The sequence below is a fragment of the Musa acuminata genome, chromosome BXJ2-9 (genome assembly GCF_036884655.1).
Source record: "Musa acuminata AAA Group cultivar baxijiao chromosome BXJ2-9, Cavendish_Baxijiao_AAA, whole genome shotgun sequence".
NCBI lineage: Eukaryota > Viridiplantae > Streptophyta > Magnoliopsida > Zingiberales > Musaceae > Musa > Musa acuminata.
This window is the reverse complement of record NC_088346.1, coordinates 43,763,337-43,781,713: the sequence shown is the minus strand read 5'-3', so window position 1 is coordinate 43,781,713 and position 18,377 is coordinate 43,763,337. Positions and strand designations below refer to the sequence as shown.

Here is an 18,377-nt window from a genome sequence, read left to right as displayed (position 1 = left end):
TACATGTTAGCCAACCAACCTACTTAGACCTCTTTCACGTCTTGATCTTAAACTTAAAAAAGTTTATAATAAAATTTTTATGATTATGAAAGTAAAATATGTAACTTAATATCCTAATGTCGTTGGTTAGGGTAAAAAGGTCTTTTACAGTGAGAATATGTGCATGAATAGTATAAAAATGATGGATAAAAAGGTATTTTCGATTGTGATAACATATGATGATATGGTGAGTGATTGTTGTGGTGATAATTAACGATAACAATATAGTGGTTAGCTTTGTTGATATTGATCCGAACATAAACGACAAAAAGGAAGAGGAGATAAAGCGGTGAGACATCTGTGTCAATGTCAGAGGAGGAAGATGGGGGAGGTGAGACATCTACATTGGTGTCACATTATTCTACATTCTTTTTATCCTTCAGCATCGTTCTACATTTGTGTCAACACTAGAGAAGGAAGAGGAGGCAAGTGGGGCATTTGTGTCGCTGATGATGAGGAAGGAGAAAAATGAGGCAAGTGAGGCATTTTGTGTCAATATTGTGCTCAAATCTTCAAACGGTCCTTTTGTCCAATGGAGGGATGGATTCAATGAAGCAATGGTAGGTGACAAGGAGGGAGAGGTTGCAAGTGAGCTCGATACGCCTGCTTCGTGCTCTCGAACTTTAGTTGATAGGCAAACGACACGTACGCCTTGCCATAGTAACATGGTCGCTGACATGCTTCTGGATCAACTCCACCCGTGATCGGAGGGGATTTGATCGGACAACGAGAACTAATCATTGTATAAAATGGAGGCTCAAAGAGTACAAATTCGATGGTAGGAGAGATAATAATCCCCCGTCCTGCTTCCCACTCACATATGACACCGTGGTGATGGGAGAGACTGAAAAAGATGGCGATGATGGATATCGCAAGTGAGATGATGTAGAAACAACGGATCGTTGCACTATGGTTAGCCTTCGGATTGGCAATTGCCATTTTTGCTGGGGTTTCAAGATCGATCGATCGTATCTGCTCTACCTCACCTACCTCCTCTTCCCCCTCCCACCTCGTTGTCAATAACGCAGTTAACTCACCTGCCTCATCTTCCTCCAACAATGTCGAGACAAATGCAGTGTGGTGCTGGAGGACAAAGAGGAGGTAGAGCAGTGATGCATCAATGAAGATGCCCACCATCCTTCTCTTCCTCCTTTAGCATCGACACATATACCTCACCACCCTATCTCCTCTAACTTATCGTTTTCAATATTCGGATCGACATCGACAAGACTAACCATTGTGTTGTCGTCGTCAACCACCACCATTAAAACTATCTTTTTGTCTATCATTTTTATGTCAATCATCACCTACTATCACGATATTGATAAAGATGTCTCACCTCTTGTCTTTTCCTTCTCCACCACCAACACAGATGCCTCACCGCTCTACCTCCTTTTTCTCATCGTCATGATATTCAGATCGACATCGACAAGGTCAACCATCACATCATTGTCGTCGACCACTGCCACAACAGTTATCCACGGTACCATCGTCGACTATCACCATTAAAATTATCTTTTAGCTCATTATTTTGTGTCAATCATCATGTGTTATATTTTCTATCGGTAAAGTGAACGTTAGGTAAATAATATTAAATATTTTACTTTCATAATTATAAAAATTTTAATTTAAAATTTTTAAATATAAAACTTAAGATATAAAAAATATATATAATTAGCCTAATTTACTGTTCAAGTATTTGTCAAATGTTAATGCAATACCTAGGACACTGGACGAATAATCAAGTTTCATAATTATCCACTTTTTATGGTTAAGGTGGACTTAATACTCGGAAAAATATAACATGTTATTATCCAAACACAAAACGTATCCAAAACTAGAGTAATTCTTTGTTAAATGAGTCAATCTTAAGCCTAATTTAGGGGTTTACTATAACCGACTTAAACGGGTCGGATAAATCCAACATCCAAAACAACCCGACCCGTTCCTGTTGGTCCTCGCCTAATCCGAGCCAGGTCAACTACAACCTCCCCTCGTCTGGGAGCAGGATCTAACATTGGATGGGATCCTCTACAGTTCACTTTGTATAGAGGACTGAAATTTCACATCATTGCCGTCCATTGGTTCTCACCCTCCATCTACGTTGGATGTGGCACGTGACGGGTGACGAATGATAACAATAAGCGGTCGATATGCCCCCTGAGGATTGGACAAGATCCTCTAATTTTGTCACGTCGCACATGATGTGGTGCCGGACGGATCCATCGCCGCGTGATTCACGTGGGACGTGGACGGACGGTGATGCGTTCTCATGCTTGATTACTGTCCGGTACCGTTGTCCTTTTCGCAGCCACGATAGCCGTCTCAGCTGTTGGCTGTCTGTCACAACACAGCCAGAGGCACAACAGATCACGTGAAGTTGGCAATGCCCACATTTCTCCAAGTGATAAGGATTCTCCCGCGACAGCGTGCGTATGACATTCGGATCGAACGGTTTTCAGACGGAACTTTTACAAATGGACGGGAAAGATGCGAGAACAAGAGGATGATGTAAAAACTACGTTGGAGAGGATCCGTCCCCTTAAAGCAGTCGATGACACCACACCGTTAGCGACGTGTACAAAAATCAACCTGCGCGCTATATTCGTGGCACGTCGTGAGAGAAGGGTTCAGTCTGCTTCCGAATCCCCTCGTCTCTCTCTCTCTGCTTGCGACCTACGGGTCTCATCGTCTCTCGGATCCATCCAAAAACCCGAGGGATCGCTTTCCGGTTGCCTTGCTGCCGCTCGAGATTTGTTGTCCGATCGAAGGTTTTCGGTTGGATCAGGTGTTTGCCTCCGCTTTTGGTCTTCACCCGCGAAGATGGCCTACGGCGATCGCCTCACGACGTTCGAGGATTCGGAGAAGGAGAGCGAGTACGGATACGTCCGTAAGGTGCTTCATGTTTTTCGCCGGAGCTTTAAGTTCGCTATATCTTGTTGTGGATCGGTTTCTATTGTTGATCAGATATTCTGTGTATTAAGTGCTGATTAGGCTTTTTCTTCATGGTCCTGCCGATTCATCGGTGTGTTATTGGCATGATTGGAAATGAGCGTAAAAATTGAGAAGATGTGTTCTGACAAAGAAAGTGAATTAAAATTGTGCTAAGTAACGAAGATGAAGTTCGGTAGAGATGAGCTGAGCATTGGGTAAATGATTTTGACGCGTTAATCCAAGTTTAAGTGCGTTCTTGATGAAGTTGTTATAGACCCCTGGGATATTCCAGTGGACCATGTTCCCCTATGATGATTTATCTTCAATCCATGTTTAGATCACAATTTAAAGAAATGGCCCCTTTTCCTTTTTCTTTTCCCTTTAGTTCTTCGCTCAAGTAGAACTTATCTGGAGATGATTGTAATTCTGTACCGAACTGCTGTTCCAACTTTATTGGACAACTAATTTGTTCCTTATAGATAACGTGGCATTCCTGTTCAATTATTGAAATATTCTAGTGGGTTCAAATTTTGATGTTTTTGATTAGCAAATGGCTTCACCTATTCAACAGAAAGATCCTATCAAATGTATCCAAGAGAATCTAGTCCCCCAGGTTATTAATGAAAATTAGTCCTTTCCTCTTGCGGATTTGCACCTATCAAAGAGTTTCTTGCACTCTCTGTTCCAATGGCCAATTCTTCAGATAATTATATCTAGCTGTGTTACTCCTAAAAGATAAGGGAACGGAATGAATATTTACTCTTCAGATTCACATTGAGTTAAAATTTGGAAGAACTTGATCATGTTGTTTTTTCTTCTGGGTTTTTTTCCTTCTGTAATCTGGCAGGGAAAATAGTTTTAGCAGTCTAAGTGGAAGAACTGCATCGTTGGACTATAATTGTTTGCAATACTACAGTGGTCTTGTCTGGACCATCTTCCCCATTTTGGTACATTTGATGTCAAACTTATTTTTTGATTTTTTGATTTTTTTGTCGTGCTTGATCATTGTATATCTTTCACACACTTAGAGATGTCGATGCCATTGTAATTTTGTATTGGTAAGTTGAAGAAGACATCCATTTACTTGCTTTGTGACTTTTGCTCTAATATCCAAAGCTCCCGATTTTAGTTGATTTATTTTTTACAGTGGCATTGCCCAAAGGCCCCAAACAATCTGACCCAAAGGAGGCCTTTAATTGTTGTCAATCGGGGAGGGCCAGCCTGATGACCTGCACAATTTATTAGTTGAAGGTTTGCTTAGGTCCTTGACTAGATTGGTTATACTTCAGATTTTGTGGTGTGGACCCTGCTGTGGCAAAACTATATATGGATTTAAATCTTAATAAGGTCCTCTAGCTATCAGACCTGGCCAGCACATTGATACATTTAACTATATTGTACAAAAGATTCCACTAATACACCTTGCATTGGTATCAGCCTCATCAACTAAGCCACCTTTTTAGAATATTTTATTAAAACTTATTATCATAATATTGTATTTTCTTGGTTATTATGTAATTTGGAAAAATATGGTTTTTGTGTGATATCGGATAGCCTTGATTATGATGTCCACTCAGAAATGCACTTTCTTTTTTTGCTGCAAGATGATATTTCAGAAGAAATTAGTCTTAATGCAACACTTTGACCTTTCTCTTGCCTTCAAATTTTCAGGTTTCTGGACCCGTTGTTGTGGCCGATGGAATGGGAGGTGCTGCTATGTATGAACTGGTTCGTGTTGGTCATGATAATCTTATTGGTGAAATTATCCGTTTGGAGGGTGATTCAGCTACCATTCAGGGTACAGGACTGGACAATTCTTGTCTACTATAATAGTATTATATGAATTTTTGTCATGTTATACTGCTTTCTGTCGCCAGTCACTTTAGATCTTGCATATTAACTTTGGATTTATGAAACTATTTCTTATCACTTTTGAATCTCAGTCTATGAAGAAACTGCTGGTTTGATGGTCAATGATCCTGTTTTGCGAACTCGAAAGGTAATATTAGAGACCTTAAATACTCATAAGCAGTACAGTTTCATTACAGTCCCATCTGAATCATCATGAATTCAAACTTTCTGTGCAGCCTCTCTCAGTGGAACTAGGACCTGGAATTTTGGGTAACATTTTTGATGGCATTCAGGTCTGCTTGAAACATCAATAATTGAATTTGGTCACTGGCATGTACTTTACTGCTTTACATGATGTATAGTCGATGTTATTCATGCCGTTAGCTGCCTAGATGGAAACATGTGGCTTGCACCATCTAACTTGACTACAAAATGATCACAACTTCTTGCTTCTACCATGTATACAAATTGTGAGGATTGTTTTTAGGTAAATATATGCAAAAGTTCCATTCCTTGAATCGGCTAATTATACTTTCCTGATAGCATATTCCATGTTCTTCCTACAGCGTCCTCTGAAAACTATTGCCATCAAGTCTGGTGATGTCTATATACCTCGTGGTGTTTCTGTTCCTGCACTGGACAAAGAAATATTGTGGGAATTTGATCCTAAGAAGTTAGGTAATCCTGCTAATTGCATATAGCATGAGTTTAAATAGCCTCTTATGCATTTTTTTATCAAGTCATTGAATTGTTGCCTTCTCTACATTTTAAAGAAGTTTGTGACTTTTTTTGTTCTTCCTCCAGCTGTAGGAGATCTTCTTACTGGTGGAGATCTATTTGCAGTAAGTTCAACAACGTTGACATTTCTTGAAATTTATTCTCTTTTGAAAATCAGTGTATTGACTCTTGTCCAAGATTCTCATTTTCATTATTAAACATGCAGACTGTCTTCGAGAACACATTGATGCAGCATCATGTTGCTATTCCTCCAGGTTCCATGGGAAAAATTAGTTACATTGCCCCTGCTGGTCAATACAATCTGAAGGTCTGTGACCATTTCCTTTCATATTCATTTAGGCAAGCTGATTATGATGTTCTTCTCCTAACTTTACTCTTTTGTCTTTTACTGCCACTATATTCACAGGATACAGTACTTGAGCTGGAGTTTCAAGGTGTTAAAAAGCAGATCACTATGCTCCAGGTTTGTGGTTGTCTGTGTTTTCCAATTATTTTACAGTATGGCATCCATTGTCTGACATTCTCAATTGCTGCTAGAATTCTGATTTATTTTATGCAGACATGGCCAGTGCGTACACCAAGGCCTGTTGCAGCAAAAGTTGCAGCTGATACACCACTCTTAACTGGGCAGGTAAAATTGCAATAAGCAATGAACCATTATCCTTCTTTAGCGATTTGGTTTTTCTCATAGATTCTGTAAGATATACTTTATGATGATTGTACTTTGTTCTGAATTCTGCAACTGCTGTTCAGCGTGTACTTGATGCTCTCTTCCCTTCGGTTCTTGGAGGCACTTGTGCGATACCTGGAGCTTTTGGTTGTGGAAAAACAGTTATCAGTCAGGCACTCTCAAAGGTAAATATTTCAGAAGATATTTCTTTCTTTTTTTTATTGGTGATCTTAAACTTACCCTTTGTCAATGCATCCAGTACTCTAATTCTGACACAGTGGTTTATGTGGGATGTGGAGAGAGAGGAAATGAAATGGCTGAGGTTTGTTTCTGCATTTCATTGGTTTGTCTTTTCTTGTTCTATTGGTTGTTAAATATTAACCAACACCTCAGGTTCTAATGGATTTCCCACAACTAACAATGACTTTGCCGGATGGTCGTGAAGAATCTGTGATGAAGAGGACAACACTTGTAGCAAACACTTCCAATATGCCGGTGGCTGCTCGTGAGGCCTCCATATATACAGGTATTTGTTGAATAGAAACGGCAAACTAGTGACAATCAAGAAAACACAATACCTTAATGCCCTATCATGAGAGAGAGCTAGTCAATGGAAGCCTGACACTCTACTGCTCTTCAACTTATAACAAATTATCTTTTCATATTAAAATATTTTTCCTAAGCTGATATAACTGTGGTAAAGACACCAACAAAAATCTTTCTATTTATTTTTGGACTGTTAAAACTTTTTGTTGTTATTTATGTCATTAGGACTATTAAGAGTTCGGATATGTACACATGTATTTGTTCTTTGGCTATTCTGTTATGTCCAAAGAATTTATCTTATTTGGAAGACTGATGTTTAGAAAGATTTCTAATACTGGGGACTGATATTTTTTATGTTAGTGATAAACTTTATATTATCTTTTTTATTTACATTTTACACTTATTGTATATCGTAAATCTTATACATAACATTAGGCATAGAGTGTTAGCACACTTGATAAGAAGATGATATATAGGTTGAAAAGTTGTCTGACCATTTTCAACAAAAATAATCCTTGTGCATAATGATCACTGTTCTACTTCAAGTTTTGTGTAAATCACAAAATTATCCTTGTGCAAGGTATTTTGTAATCTGCTTTCATCTTTTGGTGCCTATCTTAAATTTAGATTTTTCTTCTGTTGTTGCTGTTTCAGATGTTAGACATGAAAATGAAAGGAAACAAACTACAAGTAATGCTACCCTTACCTTTTATATGTTGTGCTTGTAAATGAAAGGAAAGTCAAATAAAATATGACAATCTTGATCCCTATGTAATCATCTTTTAGTTATGGACAAATATTTCTTTCTTATCCTTTCTTTCACAAACTTCCAAGTAATGCTTTAAAGAAATAAGGACTAGCAGAGGCTGGAGCTTAAGCCGCTATATGTTGGTTGCTGTTATGGCATCCTGTGTCAATCCTTTTTTTCTCTCTTTTTTTTTTGGGCAAAACAATAGTTATCCAGGAGTGTATTTATAGATAATATTGTTTGTATTCTGCTTTATCAAGCGCTTTATTGATGCAAACTGTGACTGCTAATTTTCAGCTAAATTTATTTCTCAGGCATCACTATAGCTGAATATTTCCGAGATATGGGCTACAATGTTAGCATGATGGCTGATTCCACCTCTCGCTGGGCAGAGGCCTTACGTGAAATCTCTGGGCGTCTGGTATTTGTCATTTTCATGTCTCCCCTGTTATTTATACTTTTACATAAATATGTACACATGATGTTTTTTTTTTATTTTAATTTATAGCCCAACTGGTTTTGTTCCTTGTGGTAAACATCACCTCTTTCTCAGGCTGAAATGCCAGCAGATAGTGGTTATCCTGCATATCTGGCAGCACGTCTAGCATCTTTCTATGAGCGAGCTGGTAAAGTGAAATGTCTCGGTGCGCCAGACCGATCAGGTAGTGTCACAATCGTTGGCGCTGTTTCTCCTCCAGGTGGTGATTTTTCAGATCCAGTTACTTCTGCAACCCTTGGTATTGTTCAGGTAATGAAGCATTGGTTAGTTTTCAGCAGGTCAAAGTATTCCTGGATCTTGTGCTCTTCAACCTTTTGTGAATGCATTGCAGGTCTTCTGGGGACTGGATAAGAAGCTTGCTCAAAGGAAGCATTTCCCATCAGTTAATTGGCTTATATCTTATTCCAAGTACTCAAAGGTCTTGTGCCCTTCATCTCTTTGACCATCATGTTTATCATGCAAGATAAGAGAAGCTTGGTTTTTTCACCTTGTTGGTTAGACAATCATGCACTCACATATTCAGGGACATACACTAAAAATATCTATGTCATGCACCTTTTGTTTAATTTGATAGCAATGATTAAGTAAAAGTAATGCATTACTTTGGAACTGCCTGCAAGTTTTGGATATTCACTCCAGTTATCTTAGATTGTTGGACATTATTGATAACTACAATTTGTCTTGCTCTTAGAAGTTTTGAACTACAGAATATTTCTGGAAGTGTTACATTTAGGATTCTAATACTACCTTTTGATTATTATTCATTTTTATCACAGATAGTTTATTCTCTTGGCTAATATAAATTAAGTCCCGCCATTGGTTTTTATTTCAGGCTTTGGAATCTTTCTATGAGAAATTTGATCCAGATTTTATTGACATAAGAACTAAAGCTCGTGAAGTATTACAGAGAGAAGATGACCTAAACGAAATTGTGCAGGTTTACTATTTTCCTCACCTGGGATTATTATCGTTTTAGTTCCTGCAATTCATTCTGTTTTTTATATATCTTAAAATTATGAATTAGTTTTAGTATCAGCTTCCAGTTTTATCTGTGCTAGAATTATTTACGGCATTTCTTTTTTTTTTTTACTATGTTGGGTTTCCAATACCTTATCCGATTGATTTTAAATGATATCTGCATTAACTTTAAACTACTACTGGAAAGTGAATTCTTACATATCCACCTTTGATCCAAATTTATCCCTCAAAATTCTGTAGCTTGTTGGTAAAGATGCATTGGCTGAAACAGACAAAATTACCCTGGAGACAGCAAAGCTTCTGAGAGAAGATTATCTTGCGCAGAATGCTTTTACTCCGTGAGTTCTGCCTCTTCTTTATGATAAGTTTTGCCGCTAGCATTATATTTAGTTCTCTATTCTTGACAGAGTTGCCGCTTATTGATCTCCTTTGTTGAATACAGATATGATAAATTCTGCCCATTTTACAAATCAGTTTGGATGATGCGTAACATCATCCATTTCAATACATTGGCCAATCAGGTAATCATAGGTTGGGTTTTTTTGGTATCACTAGGTTGATCTTGCTCTCCAAAGAATTGTGCCATAGCAAAGAATCAATAATGATCTCATTGAATGATCTAATTATCTTCATGCATTACACAAAAATTGTCCTGTCCGTAAACATGGCGGTAGAACTGCTTCCATTGTAGTAAATATTTCATAAAGTTTAATTTTATTATAATTGTGCAATTTTCAGGCTGTAGAGAGAGGAGCAGGTCCTGATGGCCAGAAGATAACATACAGTGTCATTAAGCATCGCTTGGGGCAACTCTTCTACCGACTAGTGTAAGCGGGATTACTCTTGTTTATGACACGAGTGTATTAATCCATCCTTTATTAGCCATGTTTTCCATAGCAACAATCCATCTCGTTGTCTGTTTTTTTTTAGGTCCCAGAAATTTGAAGATCCTGCAGAAGGTGAGGAAGCTCTTATCGCAAAATTCCAGAAACTGTATGATGACCTCACTGTTGAGTTCCGCAACCTCGAAGATGAAGCACGGTGACAGACTATATAAGTAACGACGATCTCTCTTCCTATTTACTTGTCAAGCTGTGGGTTTCATAAGCAGCCTCATTTTTTCTCCTATGTAGCATTATGGCATGATCCATGTTAGTGCCCGAAAAAGTTTTGATATTTGTAATAACATTACTTAATATGTCTGTCCTTTGTTGTCTAATGTAATAATCAACGAGTGTCTATCTTACAAGTTCTCTTCTAATAAAAGGTGGATGTATAAATCTACAAACCATTATGCTATTCCATCTATTTGGATCTCAGGCATCCTTGGTGAGTAATTCACTTGTGTTGCTTTCTTGATTTGCTTTATCAGACAAGCAATTAGAGATTTTGGTGTCCATCGGGTTTTGTGCTTATTGATCGTATTAATTCGATCAAATAGTTGAATCATCGATGAATTGCACACGAATTTTTATCTCATTAATTTATGACTTATTTGATCTTTTTGGAACTTATATGCCCTTTGGATTTATGTTGACCTTGTCGAGGTTTTGCTTTGGCCTTGACAAGGTTTGCTTTGACTTTGTATTAATCTCGGATTTGCTTTGACCTTGACAATGTTTTAAATGCCCTTTGGTTGAGACCCTCCCTCCCTCCCTCTCTCTCTCTCTCTCTCTCTCTCTCATCCTTGACCAAACTCGGTATCTGCTACTCTGAACTCAGGGAGGCGATCTCACAACCTTCATCTCTTTTATTGATACAATTAAGCTTAAGCCTCCGACCCGTCTCTCAACTCACCTTTATAAGTTTTCCTTTTCTAAAAAGGTTTTATTTATTTATTTAATCATCAGCGAGAGACCCTATAACTGGTCTCTATTTCCGTTGACAACCCTAAAAATACACTTCCATTATATATATATATATATATATATATATATATATATATATATATATAACTTAAGTTTAAAAATATGAAACCACTGACTTAGTATTTGCAACCTTGCCAAAAATAAGAAGCAAAAAAATAAAAATAAAAATTATACAACTGCCATTCTTGCAGCTTCTCCCTCGTCCCCTTCCACGCAGGACATCAAATAAGATAGGACAAAAGAGAGAGAGAGAGAGAGAGAGAGAGAGAGAGAGAGAGAAAGAAAAGGTTAGCAGCACATTCGTTACGAATTCTCCGTTGCCTTTCCCTCCCCAAATTCCGATAAAGATCCCAACTTTCCCTTCCTCGTGCTTTTATTCTTTCACCTTTTCTCCAGATTTCTTCTTCGAAGCAGTCGGAAAGCGATCGGAGTTCCACGCTGACCGGGAGCAGGGTGATGCCGCCTGTCCCTGCATCGGATCATGCGTCTCCGATTCGGGAATCCATCTCGGGGTCCAGATTCACGAGCCTTCGAGGTGTCCGATGGCGCATCGATCTCGGCATCCTGCCCAAGTCTCCTGCTTTGATCGATGATATACGGCGGGTCGCCGCAGATTCTAGGAGAAGGTAGAATTATGCTTTGTTGAGCTTTTCTCCGTTGTTTCTCTCGATTATACCTCAAATGAGAAGACGATGTTTCATTGAATTCCATAAATGGGTTCCCCAATTGGTAACCGGTCGGCTATCACCTAAAAGAATTCTCATTTTTTATGTTTTCTTGATTTAGACTGGCAATGGCGAATCTCCAATTGATCAAATGCAAATCTATAGTATCATCAGCTTCAAGATGACATCTTCTGTGTGCGAATCCATTATTTCTCTTCTAAATGGGTTCGAATTTAAGCCGTTATTTATTGTTATTAGAAATTTGTCTTTATTTATTATTTGTAACTTTTTGTTGATAGGTATGCCCATTTAAGGCGCCGGCTTATAGTAGATCCTCATCTCTCCAAGGATGAAAGCAAATCACCTGATCTTATTGTGGACAATCCATTATCACAAAGTCCAGGTGAAGTGGTAAACTGGCTCTACCTCTTTTCTTGATTATTATGTGTATATTGTGCACTTCTTAAAAAGTTCAAAGCATGATCATTATCAAAAGATCCTATCTTGACCGAACTATGCTTATGCGTACAATAAATCATTATCCAAAAGTCTTCCTCTTTGTGTAATGCAGCTTTCCTAATGTTTATATTCATGCGTTGTGAATGTAGGATGTGGTTATCACATTTGTGTTCTGCAAATTAACGTAGCCAGATTCCTCTATATAAAATGCACACTAACCCACTCTCAGAAGTTGATTTTTATGTTTTCTTTGGATTGGATGAGTTCATAAAAGATGTACCTGCTCAGCCTTACTTATTCCTGGGGGGGCTATAGTCCTAATCTTGTAGTGCATTCTCTTTACAGATAGCTTGTGGAGCCTCTATTTTCGAAATGCTGAACTGGAGAAGATGCTTGATCAAGATTTGTCACGGTTGTATCCTGACCAGGAAGGCTACTTCCAGACAGCTACATGTCAGGCCATGTTGAGACAAATACTCCTATTGTGGTGTCTTATTCATCCAGAGTGTGGATATAGACAAGGTGGCTATTCATTTTTATATGTAGAAATTTGCTTCCCATTTCTAGGTAGTTTGGCTGTTGCATCAGTATTTTCTTTTGCAATTGAAACCAGCACGCCTTCTCAAAAGCCACTTAATATAACATATTAATGCTGTTCCAATTTTTTGTTTCTTTAGTACACATATTAAGTGAGTCCAGGCTTCCAACTATGTTTTTGTTATGCTTGCTGGAGATACCATTGTTTTATCGCTGTCAGTACTTGTGTGGCTACAGTTCCACAAGTAATTTTGTGTTAGTTTTCAAGGTTAAGTTTTCCCTTACAAATAAAAGATCAGAATTTGCTACCTTCAACCAGCTTGATTTCAAGACTAGTTCTCTAGGTATTCCAATGTTTAATAAATGCAAAAATGATGATAGTCACTAAGGCAAGTATGAATTCGTATCTTCATGGATCACTTGTGTCACATATAACTGCAATAATGAATCACAAAGTTCTATTTTTCTCCTCCAGTGCTCAGATTGAATGTTTCAAAAAAAAATTTATTGTCATCTAATCGGAATGTCGGTTATGTTACGTTATGTTATTATGAGAAGCATACAACTCTATAACTCTGGTCCTTGTGCTGTTTGGTTATAGCCCAAACGTTATGCAACAGGGAACAGGTGCTTAGAAAGTAAGGCTATATTATTTTTTAGAAGCTTGTAAGTTACAAACTGCTACTCTGTCCGATTGAACAACCATTACTGTGTCTTATCCGACAGATTTCAGACATGCCATTTATTTTGTATAGCATTTTGACCACTATGATTGTGTTTCTACTTGAAGTGACAATAAATATGTATCTGTACCTACAGGAATGCATGAACTACTGGCTCCACTTTTGTATGTACTTCATATTGATCTGCAGTACCTTTCCCAAGTACGGGACGAATATGAAGACTACTTCAGTGATGAATTTCATGGGGTATCCCTCCCTGAAATCGAATTAAGTTCTGCCTACAGATTTGAAAAGATCATGAATATGAATACAGCAGCAACTGATAAAGATGGTAGTGTCCAGGAGAAGAGTGCCAAAGTAAGAAGTCTAGATGAGCTTGATCCTGAAACAAAGGACATATTCTTGATGAGTGATGCTTATGGAGTAGAGGGCGAATTAGGTGTTGTTTTATCTGAAAAATTCATGGAACATGATGCCTACTGCATGTTTGATTATTTAATGAATGATGCAAATAGTGTGGTTGTCATGGCAGAGCTCTTCTCTCCATCTCCTTCCATAGGGTCCAGTACTGGATTACCACCTATAATAGAAGCATCTTCTGCAATGTATCAATTGCTCTCCATCACTGACTCATCTCTTCATAGCCATCTTGTTGAGCTTGGGGTAGAGCCCCAATACTTCGCATTACGATGGCTGCGTCTTTTATTTGGACGTGAATTTTCTCTTGAGGATCTTTTGGTTGTTTGGGATGAAATATTCTCTTTTCCTAACCTTATGTCTTTTCCTGATAAAGCAAATGAGTCAGAACTTGGATGCCGGATATTGTGCTCACCGAGGGGAGCCTTCATCTTGGCAATGGCAGTTTCCATGCTACTTCAGCTAAGATCTTCAATACTAGCCACTGAGTATGCGACTGCTTGTCTCCAACGGTTGTTAAATTTACCTGAAGATATTAGTGTGAAGAAGTTAATTGAGAAGGCAAAGTCATTGCAATCTCTTGCACTTGATACAGTTTTCTCTTGTTCATCCCAAGGAGGAATCCCAGGGCATCAATGTGGAGGTAGAAGAGGTCAGAGTCTTTCATATGGTTCTAGTCCTGTTACTCCAAACCTATTATCAGATAGCTACTGGGAAGAGAAATGGAGGTTGATGCATGCAGCAGAGGAACTTGACAAGGAAAATTGTGGCGATACAGTTTCAAGCGATATGGCTGACGGGCCACTAATAGAAAGATTCAATTTACCTAGGACAGCTTATGATCCTTGCCCCACAGATTTTCAGAGTGAGAATAAAAATGTTGGGCCTTCTGATACAAGTACCGGTGTTGATAGAAACCATGGTATCTATAGATCCGATAAAGTTCCACGCATCTCAGCTACTGAAGAATCTCTGTGCTTGGAGATAGAAGCAGAAACAGATTATGTTGAGGAACATATTGATCAAGATGTCATAGTTAAGGGATTGGATGTAGCGGAAGAATCACGCTTCAATGCAGATAACTCCTTGTCCACAGCCACCAGTCCCCATAGAATGGTTAATGACCATGAGTATGACTCAGAGGATAGCAGTATCACTTCAAGTTCACTGATCGGCAGAACCTGTGATGAGACCAATTCTGCGGAGAAGCCATGTAATACCAGCATTGACAAGGAAGAGAATTCTATTACTAGCAGCAGGAGTGGACAAGGACCTTATAGTGTAGAAAAACAAGCAGCAGGTCTCAAAAAGTGGAAACCACTTTCTGGCAGATTTCAGTGGCTTCGGAGGTTTAATAGAGGCTATGCTGAAGGGAACATGGGGAACAGAATAGCTGTTGAACCACAAAAATCCCACATTGTTGTAGATAACTGTGGAAATATTTCTAGTGCTCCAGCTTCTGATCCATGCCACAATTCTTTTGAAGTTTCCAGGAATATAGAAGATGAAGACAAAAATGTTATTGGGACTTCAGGAGATCCATGTCACAGTTCCTTTGAAGCTTGTAGGGAGATAGAAGATGAAGACAAAAATGTTGCTGGGAATTTAAGAGGTATTGCAAAGGCCATGCTTGAAAACATTCAGGTAAGAGTTCACAGTTTGTTTCAGCTCCTATTCTTTGTTTCTTGTGCCTACAAATACTCTCTTAGTATGTTTGCAACAAGAAATAAAAAAATCCATCATAGCACTGACATGATCATCTCATCATTTCAAATTCTACTCAAAACTTCTGGATATATATCATGGATTTATTAATTTCAACTGGATTTCTAATTATGCATATCATGTTACGTGAAATTTTTTTATGACTAATTTGCCACTTTATGAATTAAATATTATCTTGCCTGCTCTAAGTTTGCAGTCTCCATATATATAGTTTACACTGTTTAGTTGTATGCATCAATTTCAGCACTACTGTACAGTGAATATAAAATTATTAGCATATTATGCATTGCAACAAGAAGATAGTGTCCTCTGTGTCAAATATCTGATACAATTATAATAGGTAAAGAAGGAAGTTCTGTGGTTTTACTCTTCTGAGTAGGCCTACATTGATAAAACTGCAATAACTTTTTCCCTTCATGATCCATCTTGATTGTCAAGAAAACATAGAAACCATAAATCTTCTACGGTGTCCAACTTTATTTTCAGCATTGGAACATGAAACATGCAAACAGAAAAAACCCTCATAAGCACCAAATTCTGCTCCATCACTTGCCCAACAAGTTATGTTACAAAATGAAAGTTTTAATAGATGAGATCACAAGCTAGTCTAGGCTTCAGATTTGTGCTATCTGATTCCGTACACATCAACTTCGCATATTGTTCCTGTCATGCTAACCATTTAAGATCATTTCTTTTCGTTGTCAGGTCATCGAGTCAATCTTCAAGCAAGATCAAGGCCTTGATGGCTCCAAGGACAGCAAGTCGACCAAAATTAGCGGAGACGGGCAAGTTGCAGCAATGGCTGCTCTTGAAGAGCTTCGTAATATTAGCAACTTCCTATCTGAATGTGATGATTAATAATTATGGTTCAAAGACATGTCTTTTCTTTGTTGTTATTGTTTTCTTGAGTGTCTTAAAATGATATGTGATCTGTCAAACCTATTGTGCAGATGTGTCTTGGAAGCCACCTCATATATATCCATATAACCATATCTTTTTCTTCTTTTCCAAAGTGAATAATTGAAATTCAAATATTGTCTTTCCCTCTCATGATCTTGAAACCTGTTTTCTTCTTTTTCTTCTGTGACCAAGTGAGGTATTGTTTGTGCTTAAGTTTACCCCCATTGTTGCATGTCAGAATAACTGCTGAAATATATAAATTGCTTTCTCTATCAGACAGTCGAGGCTTTGCATAGGTTAAACCCACTTTGCATGTCATGTCATATCATCAAGGAGTGCATTATTATTGTTGTGTAGGACATCATATCCAATTAGTCATCTATTTAGATACCAGTATAATTATGGTTTCTTTTATTAAGTTTATTATTTTATTTAATGATATTAGGTAGATAGATTCATGGCATGGATTTTGTGATCTTACTTGTGCTGCTCTATTCCACCACAGGTAGCACATCACAGTCTACAGCTTAAATGTTTAATTTCTTCTTCTTTTTCTCATACACGCAGCAATTTGGAACAAAGAAAAGGCAGCATGAACGAACAGTTGGCTGCGTGTTGAGCACTGCAAGTGTTCGACAAAATTGCGAGCACTTGCGGTGTCTTCATTCGTTGTTTATGACGCCCCAAAGATTCCTTTGTTCTTTTGTGATCACTCAACAGGAGGAAAACACAGAGCGAGAACGACGAAGTGATGGGGGAAGGCATTGGCTTCAGTTGTGGCGGTCGGCGACGTAGTGAGCGAGACGTCGCAGCGGCAACGCCCGGACGCAATCGAACCCATGTAATTCTGTCTCCGCGTTCCGTACCAGCGTCCGCGCCAGCTGCTGCGCCTTCTCCACGCCGATGAGCTTGGGGTACGTCGTCTTGCCGCTCGCCACGTCCTTCCCGGCCGTCTTCCCCAGCTCCTCCGACGTCTTCGTCACGTCCAGGATGTCGTCCACCACCTGGAACAGCAGGCCCACGCAGCGTGCGTACCGGCGGACGCGGTCCACCTCGGCGTCGCTGCCGCCGCCCACGATCGCCCCGCACGCCGCCGCCGCCTCCAGCAGCCTCCCCGTCTTGTGCAGGTGGATGAACTCGAGCACGTCGAGGCCCACGGCCTGTCCCTCGCTCTCGATGTCCATGATCTGGCCCGCCACCAGCCCCTTCGGCCCCATGGCGGAAGCGAGCTCCGAGACGGCGCTGAGCACCAGCTCGGCCGGCACGCCGGTGGTGCGGGTGGCGACGTGCTCGAAAGCCAGGGAGACGAGGGCGTCACCCGCGAGCAGGGCGGTGCCCTCGCCGAAGGCGCGGTGGTTGGAGGGCCGACCCCGGCGGAGGTCGTCGTTGTCGATGCAGGGGAGGTCGTCGTGGATGAGGGACATGACGTGCATCATCTCAGCAGCGCAGGCGACGGGCATGGCGGCGCCCTCGGGGCCGCCCACCAGCTCGCAGGAGGCAAGGGCGATCACAGGGCGGACGCGCTTGCCAGGGGCGAGGAGGGAGTAGCGCATGGAGTGGTACAACCGCGCAGGGTGGCAGAGGGGAACAGCGCGGTCCAGGGCGGCGTCCACACGCAGGGTCTTGTTGGCCATGTACGACTTGAGGTCGAACTGCGCGGCCGCCGCGCCGGTCGTCTCCTCCGGCTCAGCGTGCGGCCGAGTGGAGGCGGATCTGACGGCGAGGGGGAGGCGGCGGCGGTGTGCCGCTGTGGCGCGACCGCTCCACATTGCAGTCCTCGGGATTCCATGGACGGGGCAAGCCATAAGAGTGCGTGTTTGTGTGCGTGCGTGTAAGAAAGAGAGACAGAGCAGATCAAGTTTATGTGATGAGGCTTCTTCTCTTACCGCCCGCCATTAAAAGGAGAGGTCCCAAGACAAGTCATCGTCTTTGGATCCTTTTCCTTAAAACGACAGGTAATGAAATGACATTTCTGGTGATAATTTGCGGTGCAAATATTATGTAACCGTAAAATTCATAATTTTTTGTTATTTTATGAAAAAATAAATAAATTTTAAAATTTAAAATCAGATAATAATGGATCTAAATTTATGATAAATATCTTTTAAAATCTTTATTTG

At 39.8% G+C, this 18,377-nt stretch overlaps 3 protein-coding genes across 7 annotated transcripts; 2 read left to right on the top strand and 1 right to left on the bottom strand.

Moving 5' to 3' along the window:
• The first annotated feature begins 2,666 nt into the window (after window positions 1-2,666).
• LOC135584898 (V-type proton ATPase catalytic subunit A-like) lies at window positions 2,667-10,302 on the top strand. The gene is made up of 20 exons (XM_065126588.1): window positions 2,667-2,934; window positions 4,645-4,771; window positions 4,917-4,972; window positions 5,061-5,117; window positions 5,391-5,502; window positions 5,629-5,666; window positions 5,768-5,869; window positions 5,969-6,025; window positions 6,122-6,193; window positions 6,316-6,417; window positions 6,492-6,554; window positions 6,626-6,758; window positions 7,841-7,947; window positions 8,080-8,274; window positions 8,357-8,443; window positions 8,858-8,962; window positions 9,244-9,341; window positions 9,446-9,524; window positions 9,742-9,830; window positions 9,934-10,302. The coding sequence occupies exons 1-20, from the start codon at window positions 2,863-2,865 to the stop codon at window positions 10,046-10,048; spliced, it is 1,866 nt and encodes a 621-aa protein (XP_064982660.1). The 5' UTR covers window positions 2,667-2,862; the 3' UTR covers window positions 10,049-10,302.
• A 766-nt stretch (window positions 10,303-11,068) lies between these two features.
• On the top strand, window positions 11,069-16,383 carry LOC135584896 (uncharacterized). Of its 5 annotated transcripts, none has more exons than XM_065126582.1 (6): window positions 11,069-11,158; window positions 11,268-11,497; window positions 11,836-11,939; window positions 12,341-12,517; window positions 13,352-15,276; window positions 16,063-16,383. In XM_065126582.1, exons 2-6 carry the CDS (start codon window positions 11,328-11,330, stop codon window positions 16,213-16,215), a joined length of 2,529 nt encoding a protein of 842 aa, XP_064982654.1. In that variant the 5' UTR covers window positions 11,069-11,158; window positions 11,268-11,327; the 3' UTR covers window positions 16,216-16,383. The 5 variants fall into 5 exon arrangements, with proteins under 5 accessions (XP_064982654.1, XP_064982653.1, XP_064982656.1 ...); XM_065126584.1 differs by lacking the exon at window positions 11,069-11,158 and adding an exon at window positions 11,658-11,731 and having other exon boundaries at window positions 11,368-11,497; XM_065126585.1 differs by lacking the exon at window positions 11,069-11,158 and adding an exon at window positions 11,658-11,731 and having other exon boundaries at window positions 11,369-11,497; window positions 11,836-11,947.
• A 395-nt stretch (window positions 16,384-16,778) lies between these two features.
• LOC135623519 (geranylgeranyl pyrophosphate synthase 7, chloroplastic-like) lies at window positions 16,779-18,139 on the bottom strand. Its single transcript, XM_065126587.1, has one exon. It carries the CDS (start codon window positions 18,060-18,062, stop codon window positions 17,028-17,030), a length of 1,035 nt encoding a protein of 344 aa, XP_064982659.1. The 5' UTR covers window positions 18,063-18,139; the 3' UTR covers window positions 16,779-17,027.
• Between the last annotated feature and the right edge of the window lie 238 nt (window positions 18,140-18,377).